General features: G+C 35.2%; 1 protein-coding gene across 4 annotated transcripts in view; it reads left to right on the top strand.

Annotated features, from left to right (window-relative positions):
* The window catches only part of Samsn1 (SAM domain, SH3 domain and nuclear localization signals 1), a 143,565-nt gene that overhangs the window by 65,693 nt on the left and 63,176 nt on the right, over positions 1-14,696 (top strand). Inside the window, exon 2 of one of the 4 annotated variants that reach the window (XM_078044468.1) lies at positions 14,245-14,314. The exons of the other annotated variants lie outside the window; for them this stretch is intronic. Coding sequence (XP_077900594.1) covers positions 14,245-14,314 — 70 coding nt within the window. The remainder of the gene's footprint in view (positions 1-14,244; positions 14,315-14,696) is intronic. 4 annotated transcript variants of the gene reach the window in all.

Genomic DNA, 14,696 nt, shown 5'->3' with positions numbered 1-14,696 from the left:
GATTGGGTTAACAGAACAAATTCTGAAAAGTGAAAGAATACTTTATCAAAACAGCAGATAAGAATTTAGACTAAAAACTTTCTGTACAGGAGGAGGGAAATTGAGAAAACAACCCAAAGCAGCGGTTACCTAAAACTCATCTGCATCAAGCAGCAATTGCCACAAATTATTCGTTTGTTTTACTATGGAATGTGGGAGAGAATCTCTTTTCCAAGAAAGTAACTTTTTAAGACTCTTTAATGATGGACTTGAAGTCAAAAGAATTCTGGGTAATTTTGTGTTGTTGAAGGAGTGTATTCCTTTGTGAAATGAATCTGTGCCCCCGATGCTTTACAATCCGGGTAAGTTACACTAAAAAAGTTAATTCAAATATTTAGCATTCATTTACATGAAAGAATTACTGCTCTGATTTAAGACGCTGGATTTCTTGTCAACACAGATAGGGAAGATTGGTTCAGTGGGGAAATCTTTCGGAGTGTAGACTTGGCTCTCTGTTAGTCTTCTCTTGCATGGGAAAGTTCATCTGTGATGAAACTGAGCTAAAGGAGAGGCCAGATGGCATTAGCCATAATTCATTTTACTATAAAATGATAGTACTAGATAAACACTAAGACCTTTTCCATGGATAAATATCCATGAACCAACTTTCTGAATGGTAATTTGGATTATGTTAATCCAGCATCTGGGGAGAAGGACCTGATTCCTTTGAAGATACTCACAAACTCAATCCCTTATATGAAAAATTGGAGAGCATCTTTCAGTACCCAATTTTTAAAATAATTAGATTGTGCTCTTCTCATACTATTTACATACTTTCTAGAACTCACTGCTGCTCAGATGTGAAAAGTGGTTATATTTTTATTTATGACGTAGGCATAGAAGTTTATTTTAGTTTACAGTTAGAGGCCTTTGTAAACTTTCAGGTTTGAGGGAGAGAAATGACATTGAAAGAAAGAATCATTGAACATACATCTATTAATTCCAAATAAAACAATCTCGGTTTCACAATTTTGCTAGAATGTTTTACCTAAAGTTGTATTTCTCACTGTGTGGTTCCACAGCTGACCACATTGGAATCACCTACAACATTGATGCTGTTTGTTCCAAACTTGCTAACTCAGAATTTCTGGGATGGGCATTTTTTTCTTTCACAGGTTTTTTAAGTGATATGTTCGTTGAAGTTTGAAAATGACCTCTGAATAAAGGAAAACGATTCATTATCCCCGGATTCTTTAGTTTAATTTTCACCTATCCAAGAAATCATTTTGAGACTGTCTTTTTCATAAGTTATTAAATCTGGAAGACACAACAACTCTGTAAAATAAGTAATTAAATTTTTCAGAGACAACAAGGCTCTGAGGATTGAGGAAGTCGCTCAAGGTCAATTCAGTTTCAGATCTGAGCTGGGATTTTAGTCAAGATCTTCTGAATCCCATTCTTGTCAGATTCATCACTTTAGGGACTTCACTCTGAGCGCACAAACAAGGAACACCAGACAGTACTTGGTGGTTCTTGGTAATAAAACCTTGAGATCAGCTGTAATGACGAATGCAGCTGATAAATCCCTAGTGTTAGTTTTGTGCTTTCCAACTGACTTGGTTTAAAAACCCATCAGAGAGTGTTTGGTACTTTTTATAAATTACAGAGTAGAAAAATCCCAGTGGGTATGGCAAACCACCAGGGAACTTATCACATATCTTTCTGATTTTAAAAAATGTTTTTAAATATAACTAGCTCTTAAGATTATAAAACATCATTCTTTTCTTTTTTTATCTTTATAAATGGAATTTGATTCTCTTAAATAGGTCATTGTTTTAATTTGTTTTTTCCTCAAGTTTAACATGCAAACTGGATTAAAAACCATTCACCTGACTCCTTTGTACCACTTCCTTAAATGGCCTGTCAGTCTCTGTTGAGATCTGGCCACTGACTGGGAGTGGACAGCCCTGGGTTTATGAATTGACGAATGCCTCTTTCATTTTCTTTGCTGCCATTTTTGATCTGATCTTTTGACCATTCCCTCCAGTATGGTATTTTAGTAGGTTGTTTTCCTTGGTTCTAGGAGCCATGAAATCCTCTGCCAATAGCACTTTCAGATAACCTAAGACCCCCTAACAGCATCCCACTCAATCACTGAAGAGCAAAAGGCATCCCCCTCTATCAAAGGGTAAAGAAAATGCCAGTTTGCTATTTCTGAAGCCCACTTAGTATAGTAAGAGTTTCCAGTCTTGTTTGGTCATGATCTCTAAATCTTAAGATGTCTGGATCATGCTATTTTCTCTGAAAGGGATATTGAGTTGTTGGTGGTAGAGTGTGTATTTCTTTGCATGGGATAACACTAACACAGTTCAAATAGAAATATGCAGAATGTTTCATTTGGTTCACCAGGTCAGCCTCCTTCTGTCTTTACCATTATGAAAAAACAATAATTTTTTAAGTGGTATTATGTGATGGTAGCCACATATGATGCAATAGATTTAAAAAATGTTCCTTTAAATGTCAAAATAGATTGTGGGAAATGAAAATCACTGGGGTTAAATGAGAACAAAACTAATGATTTTGAAATATTTATGTTAAAAGGCTTTTTGAAATTGAATACTTAGCTTCTGTAATGTGCTTTTCCTGACAGTCTTGCAACCCTGGAATATCCTTATTCGACACAATTAGTAAATTTGATGGCTGTTTTCATTGTGCATTAATTCAGCTGAGATGAAAGTGGAGAGGAGTCTCCCTTGACAAAAACACAACTGAATTTAAATTGAACCAAAGTAACTACAGTACAAATGTTATTGCTACTGAGTTTTCAACCAAAGCAACAGCGTGGTTTTTGTATCTGGGTAAATTGTTAGAAAGGTAAGATTCTCTTGAATGGTTAAAAAAAAAAAAGGAACTAATTAGAAAGTTAATGTACATACATATAACTGGAATTGACGTAACTATGATTTATGACTGAAAATGCCCCATTTTCATCTAATTGGTAAGGAGACAGAGTTCATTCAATTTTTTCTTCTGGAATTAAACATATAAACAATTTTCAAATATTTATTAAACTTCTAGCATTTGCAGAGCATTTTTGATATGGTTAGTACTGTGTTTACCATAATGTTTAGAAGTTTAAAGCTGCATGGTATAAGGGAATAACAATTAGACTTTGAAGAAAAAAATCCTAAGTTTAAATTTAGAATACACAGCATACTAGTCAGCCAACTCTTGATTTCCAGTCATTTCTTTTGTGTAGTGGGGAAAATATAACTTTTCTTAAAGACTTAGGATGTTAAAATATCTTGTTTGTTTGTTTGTTTGTTTGTTTTGTGTGTGTGTGTGTGTGTTTGTGTTTCTATAACAAAATACCTGAGACTGGTTAATTTTCAAAAAGGTTTATTTGAAGACCCAGTTCTGTAGATAGGAAAGTCCAAGAGCATGGTACCAACATCTGCTTGTCTTTTGTTGAGGGCTACATGCTGTTTCACCTCATGGCAGGGAAAGCAAAAGGGCAAGTGGGCAAATGTACAAGAGACAGACCACAGGTGGCAGGGGGCTTTGCTTTATAATTCACCCTCAGGGTACTAATCCAGTTTTGTGAGAGTGAGACAAAGGCATTAATTCATTCATGAGAGCTCCACCCCGGTGACCCAACTATCTCCCACTGTGACCCACTTCCCAACACTGTCACATGGAGGTATCCAGCTTTAGTGTGAGTTTTCGTGGGGACAGACCACATTCTAGGCATAGAATAAGAGATATTTTTTGTGATGATACCTAGCTTTCTGTTTGATGTTTAGATGTTGGCATTAGGAACCATTGTTGTTTTTTTTTTTTTTTAAAAAAGTAAATCCATATTTTAGAAAGCCACATTTTAAAACCAGTAAGGAAACTATAAAGTATGAAGAAACATTTTGCTGAGCTCATTGACTTATCTTGGACCTTTAACACTGTCTCTAAACTTCTCAGCGTGGACCCTAGTGTGAATGTTAGCATTATCCATAGAGGATGAACAGTTGAAGTTATTGTGCATATTTCCATACATTTTTGAGGGCTTCTGTGTCTGTCAGATTTTCATTGCTGTGACCGAAATACCTGACATAAACAATTCAGGGGAGGAAAGACTTATTTTGGCATGGCTTTAGGGTTTTCAGTCCAGGGTTCGCTGGCTTAACACAGAAGTATGGCAGAAGGGCATGGCAGAGGGAAGTTGCTCAGATGGTGGCCACGGGAGCACACCCATTGACCTGCAATTTCACCACCTCTCAGTAGTCTCTTCAACTATCAGTGGATTATTCGGCTGATGAAGTCATGATCCATTCATTTCCCCAAAGCCCTAGGTCTGAACATCGCTACGGTGAGGAGTAAGCCTTCAGTACACCAGCCTGTGGGGAACACTCCGGATCCAAACTATAACAGGCATATGATACACACAAACCAAAATGTTCTCTTTCCTTCTCAGCTTTATATGTTCCCTGTGTGTCCCTCTTGTGTTCCTCCTCTTCATCTCTGACCAATTTCAATGATTTTTCCAGTTGTTTGTCTTGTAACCTTGTATGAAATACAGATTTTCCTCTCATGTTGATTTTGAATGATCCTGCTCAGCTTTCAATTTCTTCCTTTTACAACTCTTGCAGACCTAAGTTCCCTTAGGTCTGGGGAACTTTAGTGAACCCATGGAAAGGAATTACAGAGTAGAAAGTGGGAGAGAAAAGAGGCCAGAAGAAGGTGAGGTGGAAAAGGGTAAGCAGGCTTACTCTTTGATTAGAAAATCAAAGTTTATATGTACAGCCAGTGGTTGCTTTGGTTTACAACTTTCTCCCTTTATTTATTAGTTCTATTTGTCATAAAGGGGTTGACAGTGTTCATGGTGGAGTCAGAGAAGACGGAGTTTAAGTCTTTACTATTTGGTAGCTTTTTTGACTTTAGCTGAGTTAGCTATTTTTTTTGCCTCGGTTTCCTTTTTGCAAAACAGGAGATAAGAACTGATAGAGTTGTTAAGAGGGTTAACTAAGATGCAGTAATTATAGCAAACTATCAATAAATGTTTGCTCATTTTCCTCTTCCAAGAAATCTTTCTTCGTTTTGAATTCTTCTGTACTTTAATAGTGAAATAGACTGAACACATGAATCTTGGGAATGGTGGGTTTTTAACCTCTCAACCATATTTTTCATCTGTATCTCCAAGTAACTCTTCTTTCAAATTAGTATGAAGGCACCTAAGGTCCTACCTTAGATTATCTAATTTGAAATAAATTGCATGGGTTCAGACTAGACATTACTCCTTCTAAAATCCACATAGTATACTCAAATCATATCTTTTTAAAATTGAAATATTTTCCAACATAGTAGGAACTCAAAAATGATATTTAGAGGGAAGAAGAAAAATCTGAACAAATACCAGTGGATAAATATACACAACTCAGCCATCCCATCTTGGTTATTTGAGATTCATTTTTGTGCCTTTTCTTAATTGTACCTATATCCTGTTTATAGTCTTTAACTATGTAGGCAATTCTGCCATTACTGTAACTGATACAAATGTCAATTGCATTTGCATCAATACACATATCTACAACTCCTTCCAAATGTTTTGTATCTGTTTTTTCTTTGGAGAAAATATGATTTGATTTGCAAAGTAAGAAAATATCATATAATACTGGCCAAGGCTGTCAGCCCCCCTCAGGTGTCATGTTGTAGAACCTTAGTAGAAAAATTGATGTGGTTTTTTTATTGTTGTTGTTTCTGTTTAGTTTTAGTTTTAGTTTTTGTACACTGTGATGTCTCGAGTGGTTATGATGAAATTACACAACGTGAATCATAATGCTTCACATTGTCTTCTTGCTCTCTAGTGAATTCTGCCACTTTAGTAAAGCTATATCACTCAAATCCTCTGTGTGTGCACACATTTGTGGTGCTTGGAATAATGAAAACACATACATCCTCTTTATTTATAATAGCACCTATTTAAACTATTCAAGATTAGAAACCCTTATAGTATATAGTCTTAGGAGTGTCACAGATTTGAATGCCACTTACCAAAATTAGAAAGAAGTTATTTGCTTACAACAAAACTACCAGTTATCATCACAGTCCATGACATTTGGAGAAAATACACCTAAAAGAAATAATTAATGTACTCCAGTATCCTTAGTATTGATCTCAGTAATAGAATATTTTATAACTTTTCCACTTATATAGGAATAGACATCTCAAGATATGGATATAAATCAGTTTCTTCAATTAGGATAGAGATCAAGGAAGACAATTCCGGAAACTCAAAAGGCTTCCTACTGGAAAATTAATTTTATTTATTTCATGCTTATGAGTTCTGAACTGAATTATTTTTAATGACATCAAAATATCAATATCAAAATAATTTAAATGTGTGTATCATAGTAGTAGTACTGTCATTTTTCATTGTGACATTCCCCTTACTAAATAAAGTGGTCTGGCAGGACAAAATTTCAAAGCTTGCCCCTTTCTTTATCCAAATAATATGCAGAGAGGGGAGTCCTGATATAGCTCTTTGGACTAAACTGAGAGAGGTGAAGAGAGACCTTTTCTCCATTCTGAATTTTTTTTTTCACAGATGAGGAGACATTGAGGAACTATAGTGGTCAATTAGCTTTGAAAAATTTGTGAATTAGAGGAAAGGTATATCTTCTGTCCCCTTCTCATCTTTAATCTATATTCCACATTCAGCTAGAGCTTTCATCTAACACACAGATCTAATTGTGTCCCTTTCTTGCTTTGGCAACAGTTCTTCCACAGTTACACATTTCATACAAATGTATATTCCCATTACCTTCAAATCTATACCATTTAGCATAGTATCTTAGTTTCCTAGGGCTACTATAACAGAGTAGTTTAAGTTACTTGGCTTAAAACAGTAGGTGATTTTTTTCTCACAGTTCTGGAGGCTAGAAATACAAAATCAAAGTGTTGCCAGGGCCTTCTTTCAGACTTCTAGACGATTCTGTCCTTCCTTGCCTCTTCCAGATTCTGGTAGCACTAATCCTTCCTTGATTTGTGGTGAAATAACTCCAGTTTTATCCTATGTAGTAACAAAGACACCCTTTCCTTTTATGTTCATGCTCAGTCTTCCTCTTGTGCAGGTGAATGTCTAAATTTCCCTCTTCTTTTAAGGTCACCATTCATATTGGATTAAAGTCCCATCCTAGTTCACTATAGACTCATATTAACTAATCCAATTACATCTACAACAACCTTATTTTCAAATAGGATCATATTATGAGATACTAGGGGTTAAGACTACAACATATCTTTTTTGATGGGTGCAATCCATCTGATTCTAAGGGATACATGCCATCCAACTCTTTATAACATGGTCTTAAACTAATACCTGCCAGCCCCTTCATCAGCCTTTCTGAGTTTCACATACACACTTGCTATGTGGAATTACATCTCATTCTCAGGCCATACCAGACTTATGCTTCTAAGCTTATGATGTACTCCACCCATTGCTAAAATGTGCCCTCCATTTCCTTCATCTGTGTGGCAAATTCCTATGTTGCTCAACATTCCCTCAAGCATTGCTTCCCTAGTGAAACATTTCCTTACTTTTCCAGGCAAGTAATGCTTTCACCACTTCTTTTACCTTGGATTGATACAGAACACATCACATTGGTTCCCTATTGTCTTTTGGTCTGTCTTCCCACTAAGTTAGAACCTCATGGAAGGCAGTGCCCATGCTTTTGTTTTTGAACACCTGGCAATATTAGCCAAATAGTAGATGTTTAATAAATATATTTGAAGCAAATAAGATAGGATCATCCTTAAATCTTGGAACATGAAAAGAATGACAGGAGTCCAGAAGCAATATCTTATGCCTCTGGACAGTTCATATCCTGTTGGGTTTTCTCTCTGCCTGCCTAAAAGGGGAACTCTTCTAGGGGAACACCAGTATAAGAAATAAAAAAGGACCTTCAGTGTCTCAGGGTTCACCCAGCAGGCTACCAAAGTTGCACTGGCTTAAAGGACAGCAACAGACTTCCCCAGTTTCCAAGTAGGTGTCATAGCGAGTTGGCACCACTCAGAGGATTTTATTCATCTGATTGCCAACAGAGAAGATGACCTTTGCTGGATAAAATAAAGAAGTTGCTTTGCATGAACTGTATGGCATAATTACTTATTGCACCATGAACTGGAAAAATGAAAGTCTATTATGTTTTTCCCCTTGGTATTTATTATGTTATAAAGAAAGTTTCTTTTTTCTTTTGAAAGAGATGGGACAGTTTCCTAAAGAACCATCTCCACAAAGATGAGCTGACAAATTCAAGTCAAGCCCTCATATTCAGAGAATTATAGGGCTGGGATTTTAGTGGAGATGAGACCAATATAATTTCTTTCAATAGGCAAAGAGATATTTCATTTCGATTAATGCTTTGCAGAAAAGCTCCTGGGCTCAGAATTAGAAGTCCTGGAATCAGGAGCTGATTCAGTAGAAAGGGAAACTCAAATAATCAGTTTCCCACAAGCATAAAATCAGGATAAGTACTTCACAGGAAAGCTGTTGGAGTAAAATAATTTATGTTAAAAAGTGTTGTAGCCTTGGGAAACAATGTTATATAAATCAATAACAGATCATTATGATCATTAGTAATGTATTTTGACATCTTAAGGATTTCTCCATAAAGAAAGAAGTATATTTTAAAGGATTTGTAGTCTGCATATGTAAAAATTTGTAGAGCATTTTACTATAATCTAAGTTCCATATTATTTGTTTTGAATGATATGGATTGTAAGATTAAAATTTTTTGTTGGTGCATATTAATTATACAGATGGTGTTTCATTGGGGCATATTTATGCACACATATAATTCGATCAATTTAATTTCCAGTACCTCCCTTTCTCCTCCTCTCCTTTTACTTGTTGATCCCCTTTATCTATCCTAATGATCTCCTATTTTCATGAGATCATCTATTTACCTCTTTTTTCTCTCTAGCTTTCCCATAAGAGAGAAAACGTGGCAATTGTCTTTCTGAGATTGGCTTATTTTGTTCAACATAATGCTTTACAGTTTATACCCTTTCATGTATAATTTCATTCTTCTTTATGGCTGAATTAAACTTCATTGTGTTTAATTCAGCCATATATGTACGTGTGTGTGTGTGTGTGTATGTACACATATAAATAGATATAAAACAATGGCACTTTTAAATTTATATTTTCTTTATGCATTCATCTGCTGATGTGCATTTTGCAACTATAAACATGGGAACACATATCTATCTAAAGTATACTGTCTTTAATTCTCTTGTGTAGATACTGAGGAATTATATATCTGGATCATATGGTAGTTCCATTTTCAGTTTTTTGAGGAACCTCCATAGTGATTTCTATAGTGGCTGTACTAGTTTCCATTACCATCAATGTGTTTAAGTGTTCCTTTTCCCTACATCTTCACCCAGACTTCATTTTTATTTATATTCTTTTTTAGATTTATTTTTATTTTTTTAAATTTTTATATGACAGCAGAATGCATTACAATTCTTATTACACCTATAAAGCACAATTTTTCATATCTCTGTGTATACACATATTATATTCACACCAATTCATGTCTTCATACCTGTACTTTGGGTAATAATGATCATCACATTCCACCATCATAATAATCTCATGCCCCCTCCCTTCCCCTCCAACCCCTCTGCCCTATCTAGAGTTCATCTATTCCTCCCATGTTCCCACTCCCTATCCCACTATGAATCAGCCCCCTTATACCAAATTAAACATTCAGCATTTGTTTTTTGAGATTGGCTAACTTCGCTTAACATTTTCTTCTCTAACTCCATCCATTTACCTGCAAGTGCCATGATTTTATTCTCTTTTGTGTATTCCATTGTGTATATATGCCACATTTTTTTTACCCATTTATCTATTGAAGGGCACCTTGGTTGGTTCCACAGTTTAGCTATTGTGAATTGTGCTGCTACAAACATTGATGTGACTGTGACCCTATAGTATGCTGTTTTTAAGTCCTTTGGTTATAGACCGAGGAGAGGGATAGATGGGTCAAATGGTGGTTCCATTCCCAATTTTCCAAAAATCTCCATACTGTTTTCCATATTGGTTGCACCAATTTAGATTGAGTCCATCCCACTTATTGATTCCTGATTTTAATTCTTTTGCCACAGGAGTCTTATTAAGACAGTTGGGGCCTAATCCCATCACATGGGATTAGGCCCCAACTGTTTTCTTTTTCTTCTATTAGACACAGGGTCTCTGGTTTTATTCCTAAGTCCTTGATCCATTTTGAGTTAAGTTTTGTGCATAGTGAGAGATAGGGGTTTGTTATTTGTATTCTTGACAATTGCCACTCTGACTGGAATGAGATAGAATGTCAGGGTAGTTTTGCTTTATATTTCCCTGATGGCTAAATATATTGAAAAATTTTATATAATTGTTGGCCATATGTACTTCTTCTTTTAATATACGTTCTGTTTAGTTCATTTCCACATTTATTGAGTGAGGCATTTGTCTATTTAGTGTTGCAGAGTTCTTTATATATTCTGGATATTTATCCTGTCTCAGAAGAGTATCTGGAAAGATTTTCCCCGGTTCATTAGTTTTTCTCTTTATGCTATTAATTGTTTTCCTTGTTATACAGAAGCTTTTGAGTTTGGTATATCCCATTCATTGATTGTTGGTATTATTTCCTAAGCTATAGGATTCTGATTGAGGAAGTTGTTGGAGATGTTGGAGTGTTTCTCCAATTATCTCTTCCACCAGTTGCAAAGTTTCTGCTATAATTCTTATGTCTTTGATCTATTTTGAGTTGACATTTGTGCAGGGTGAGAGCTAGGATCTAGTTTCAATCATTTACATATGGATATCCAGTTTTTCCAGCATCATTTGTTAAAGAGGGTTTTTTTTCTCCAATGTAAGTTTTTGACACTTTGTCAAGAATTAAATGACTGTAGCTGTGTGGGTTTGTCTTTGTGTCTTTTATTCTGTTCTATCTCAGTCTGTATTTCTATTTTTTTATGCCATTACCAAGCTGTTTTTATTACTATGGTTCTGTAGTATAATTTGAAATTAGGTATTATGATGCCTCCAGCTTTACTTTTCCTACTCAAAATTGCTTTGGATTTTCTGGGTCTTTTGTTTTTCCATATGAATTTCAAGATTTTTTTTCTGGTTTTGAGAAGAATGTCATTGGTATTTTAATGGAAATAGCATTGAATATGTAGATTGCTTTTGGTCATATTGTTATTTTAATAATATTACTTCTGCCTATCTATGAACACCTTCTGGTTTCTTCAACTTCTCTTTTGAGTGTGCTGTTCTATAATTTTCCTTGGAGAGGTCTTTCATCTCTTTGGGTTAGATTTCTTTCTTTCTTTTTTTTAATATTTATTTTTTGGTTGTAATTGGACACAATACCTTTATTTCACTTATTTATTTTTATGTGGTGCTGAGGATCGAACCCAGGGTCCTGTGCTTGCCAGGTAAGTGCTCTACCGCTGAGCCACAACCTCAAACCCAGTTAGATTTATTTCTAAGTATTTTTTTAAGATATTGTGAATGGAACTATTTTCCTGATTTCTTTCTCAGCAAATTTCTGTTTCATCATTGGTGTATAGAAAATTTACTAAAAGTTATTTGTGTTGATTTTGTTTCCTGCTACTTCAATGGATTTGTTTATCATTTCTAGAAGTCTTATGGTAGAGTTTATAGGATCTTCTAAGAATAGAATATCTGTAAACAGGGAAAATTGGACTTTTTCCTCTCTTATTTTGCATCCCTGTTATTTCTTTTTCTTGCGTAAATTGCTCTAAGTTTTTGGGGTTTTTTTGTTTGTTTGGTGGGAGGTTGGGGTATGGAAATAGAAATCATAGGCACTCTACCACTGAGCCACATCCCTAGCCCTATTTTGTATTTCATTTATAGACAGGGTTTCACTGAACTTCTTAGTGCCTTGTTTTTGCTGAGGCTGGCTTTGAACTCACCCGACTCAGCCTCCAGAGCCACTGGGATTAGAGGGGTGTGTCACTGTGCCCGGAAAGTTTTTAAGTACTATATAGAATAGGGGTCCCAAGAGTAAACATATTTGTCTTATTTCTGATTTTAGAAGAAATGCTCTCAGTTTTTCCACATTTAGGATGATTTTAACTTTGGTTTTGTCATAAATAGCTTTTATGATGTTGAAATAAGTTCCTTTGTTTCTTCAGGGTTTTTATCACTATGGGTGCTGAATTTTGTTAAAGTCTTTTTTTCTGTATCTTTTGAGGTGATTGTGTGATTTACTGATTTTTTTTACCAAAAAAAAAAAAATCCTTGCATCCCTAGAATAAAATGAATTTGATCATTATGTACATTCTTCTTAACGTTTTGCTGAATATGGTTTGCTGAGGTATTATTGAGAATTTTTGTAACTACTTCATCAAGAATATTGCTCTGTAATTTTCTTTCATTGAAGTGTCCTTATTTGCTCTTAATTTCAGGGTGATACTGGCTTCATAAAATAAGTTTGGAAGTGTCCCCTCACTTTCTATTTGATGGAATAATTTGAGGAACATTGGCATCATTATTCTTTAAAAGTTTGGTAGAATTCATCTGTGAATCTATATGCCTCTGGGCTTTTTGTGGTTGGAACAGTTTTTAATTACTTCTTCATTCTCTTTGCTTTTTTATTGGTCTTATCTACTTTTCTAATGAGATTTATTCTTTCCCAAGTGCTCTTGATTGTGTTTAATCTTCTATGTGTAGTAATCCTTTAAGTACCTTCTGCAACGATGGTCTAGAAGGCATGAATTCCTTTAGATTATGCTTTTCTTGGAAGTTTTTTTTTTTTTCCTTCTTCTTTGATTCCAAAGGATCGCTTTGCTGGATATAGCAATCTTAGTTGCAATTGTTTTCTTTCAGAGCTTGAAACACATCATTTAAAAACCCTCCTGGACTTTATGTTTCTAACGAGAAATATGCTTTTATTCAGATTCTTAAAGGTATTCCTTTAAGTGTTACCTGGTGTTTCTCTCTTGCAGCTTTTAATTTTGGGGGGCAAAGTTGGCATTTTAGTTATAATATTTAGTGGAGAGGTTTTTTTTTTCTTTCTAGTCTTTTCTATTTGTAGTTCTAAATGCCTACAGTGTCTATGTGTTCATTTCCTTCCCACGATTTGAATATTTATTTTTTTCAATGATTTTACTGAATAGGCTACCAATTCCATTAACTTTATTCCTGCTCCTTCCTCAATATCTATGAGCCTTAAATTAGATCTCTTTAATGTTGTTCCAGAGTTCTTAGATATTCTGATTATAGTTTTCTATTTTTGTCTTTAAATATGTCTGAAATTTCAAATCCACTCATTTTGTTTTAAAACTCTGAGATTCTGTCTTCTACTTGATCTAATCTGTTGAGAATTTCAACTGAATTTTTTTATTTGAATTATTGTACCTTTCATTTTTAAGACTTCTGTTTGTTTCTTTTTCAGAATCTGTTTTCTGTTTATTGAAATATTCTTTCCATCCTGCACTCTTTCCCTTAGTTTATCCTTTAGAGCTTCTTTTCATGCATCAATCAGTTTTTCAATCAACTTTTTGAATTCTGTGTTCAGCATTTCATGCACTTCTGTGTGTGTGAATTCAGCTACTAGGGGAAGGTTTACAAACTTCCTCTATTATTTGAAGATCTTTTAGTGAGCACTTATCTCTTTACAATATACCCTAAGCTGTTGGTATGCCTTCAAGTCAAAACATCCTACCAATGCATTCCAAGTGCTAAGATCAACAACAACCTGCACTGCTCTTTGAGAAGAGACAGTAGCTGCCAGGAACAGTGATATTGTCAGAGCAAACCATTATCATTACTGGTGATCTCTGCGATGCTAAATTTAGGTGAGAAGAGGAAATCTAAAAAGCAAACATTAATGGTACTATAGTTTATAATTATAGTGAAAGAAGAAAAAAGAAAGAAAAGAAAGAGTTGGGGAAGGAAGGGATAAAATGAGATTAAAAAGGATGAAAGAGAAGAGATGTGAATGGAGGTGGGATAGAAGAAAAGAAGTATTGAGAAAAAAATCTACTTAAATGAACAAATACACAAAATTAGATAGAGCTATGTAAGAACAAATAATGAGAAAAGACATGACAAATCAGGTTATACAATGCACCAACAATCATAAAAAGATTTAGTTTTCTTCTTGCTGAGTTATCTTAAATGGAAACACTTATTTCCAGAGCTTTGATTTTAGAGGTCCATGTGACACAATTATTAAAATGTTTGTTTGTTCTCAGCTTTGATCCAAACCTGACCAAACTTGATAAAGGAGTCTGCTTTCTGAGCTCTGCCCATCCATGCCTGTGCGTAAGTACAGGGGAAGCACTGTCAATTTCAGAACAGAATTCACCCTCAATACTCCTGTGCTTGTGTATATTGAGATGAGGGTGTTTCTGTAGTTGGACCTGCTGGCCAGTCTTCTTCCCTGGGCATCCTTGGGACCCATCTGGGCTGCATCTCGCTCTTGCTTCAAGAACCTCAGTCTTTGTGCTGGGGGAGGTGGCAGAACAGTAGATCCTCTAGAAACTCCCAGTCCTGGAAACAGACTCCCATTGCCATCCTGAGTTTCCTGTATAGTCTTACTCTTGAGCCTAAATTGACTCATGGCTTGTGTGCCCATTGATTCAGTGAGAAATAAAAGCATAGTTTGCTCTTGGGTCTTGGTCACACAAAAACAAATCAAGTGAAG

Source organism: Ictidomys tridecemlineatus, chromosome 3 (assembly GCF_052094955.1).
Source record: "Ictidomys tridecemlineatus isolate mIctTri1 chromosome 3, mIctTri1.hap1, whole genome shotgun sequence".
Taxonomy (NCBI): domain Eukaryota; kingdom Metazoa; phylum Chordata; class Mammalia; order Rodentia; family Sciuridae; genus Ictidomys; species Ictidomys tridecemlineatus.
Note: the sequence above shows the minus strand (reverse complement) of the source record. Positions and strands in the feature narration are given on the sequence as shown.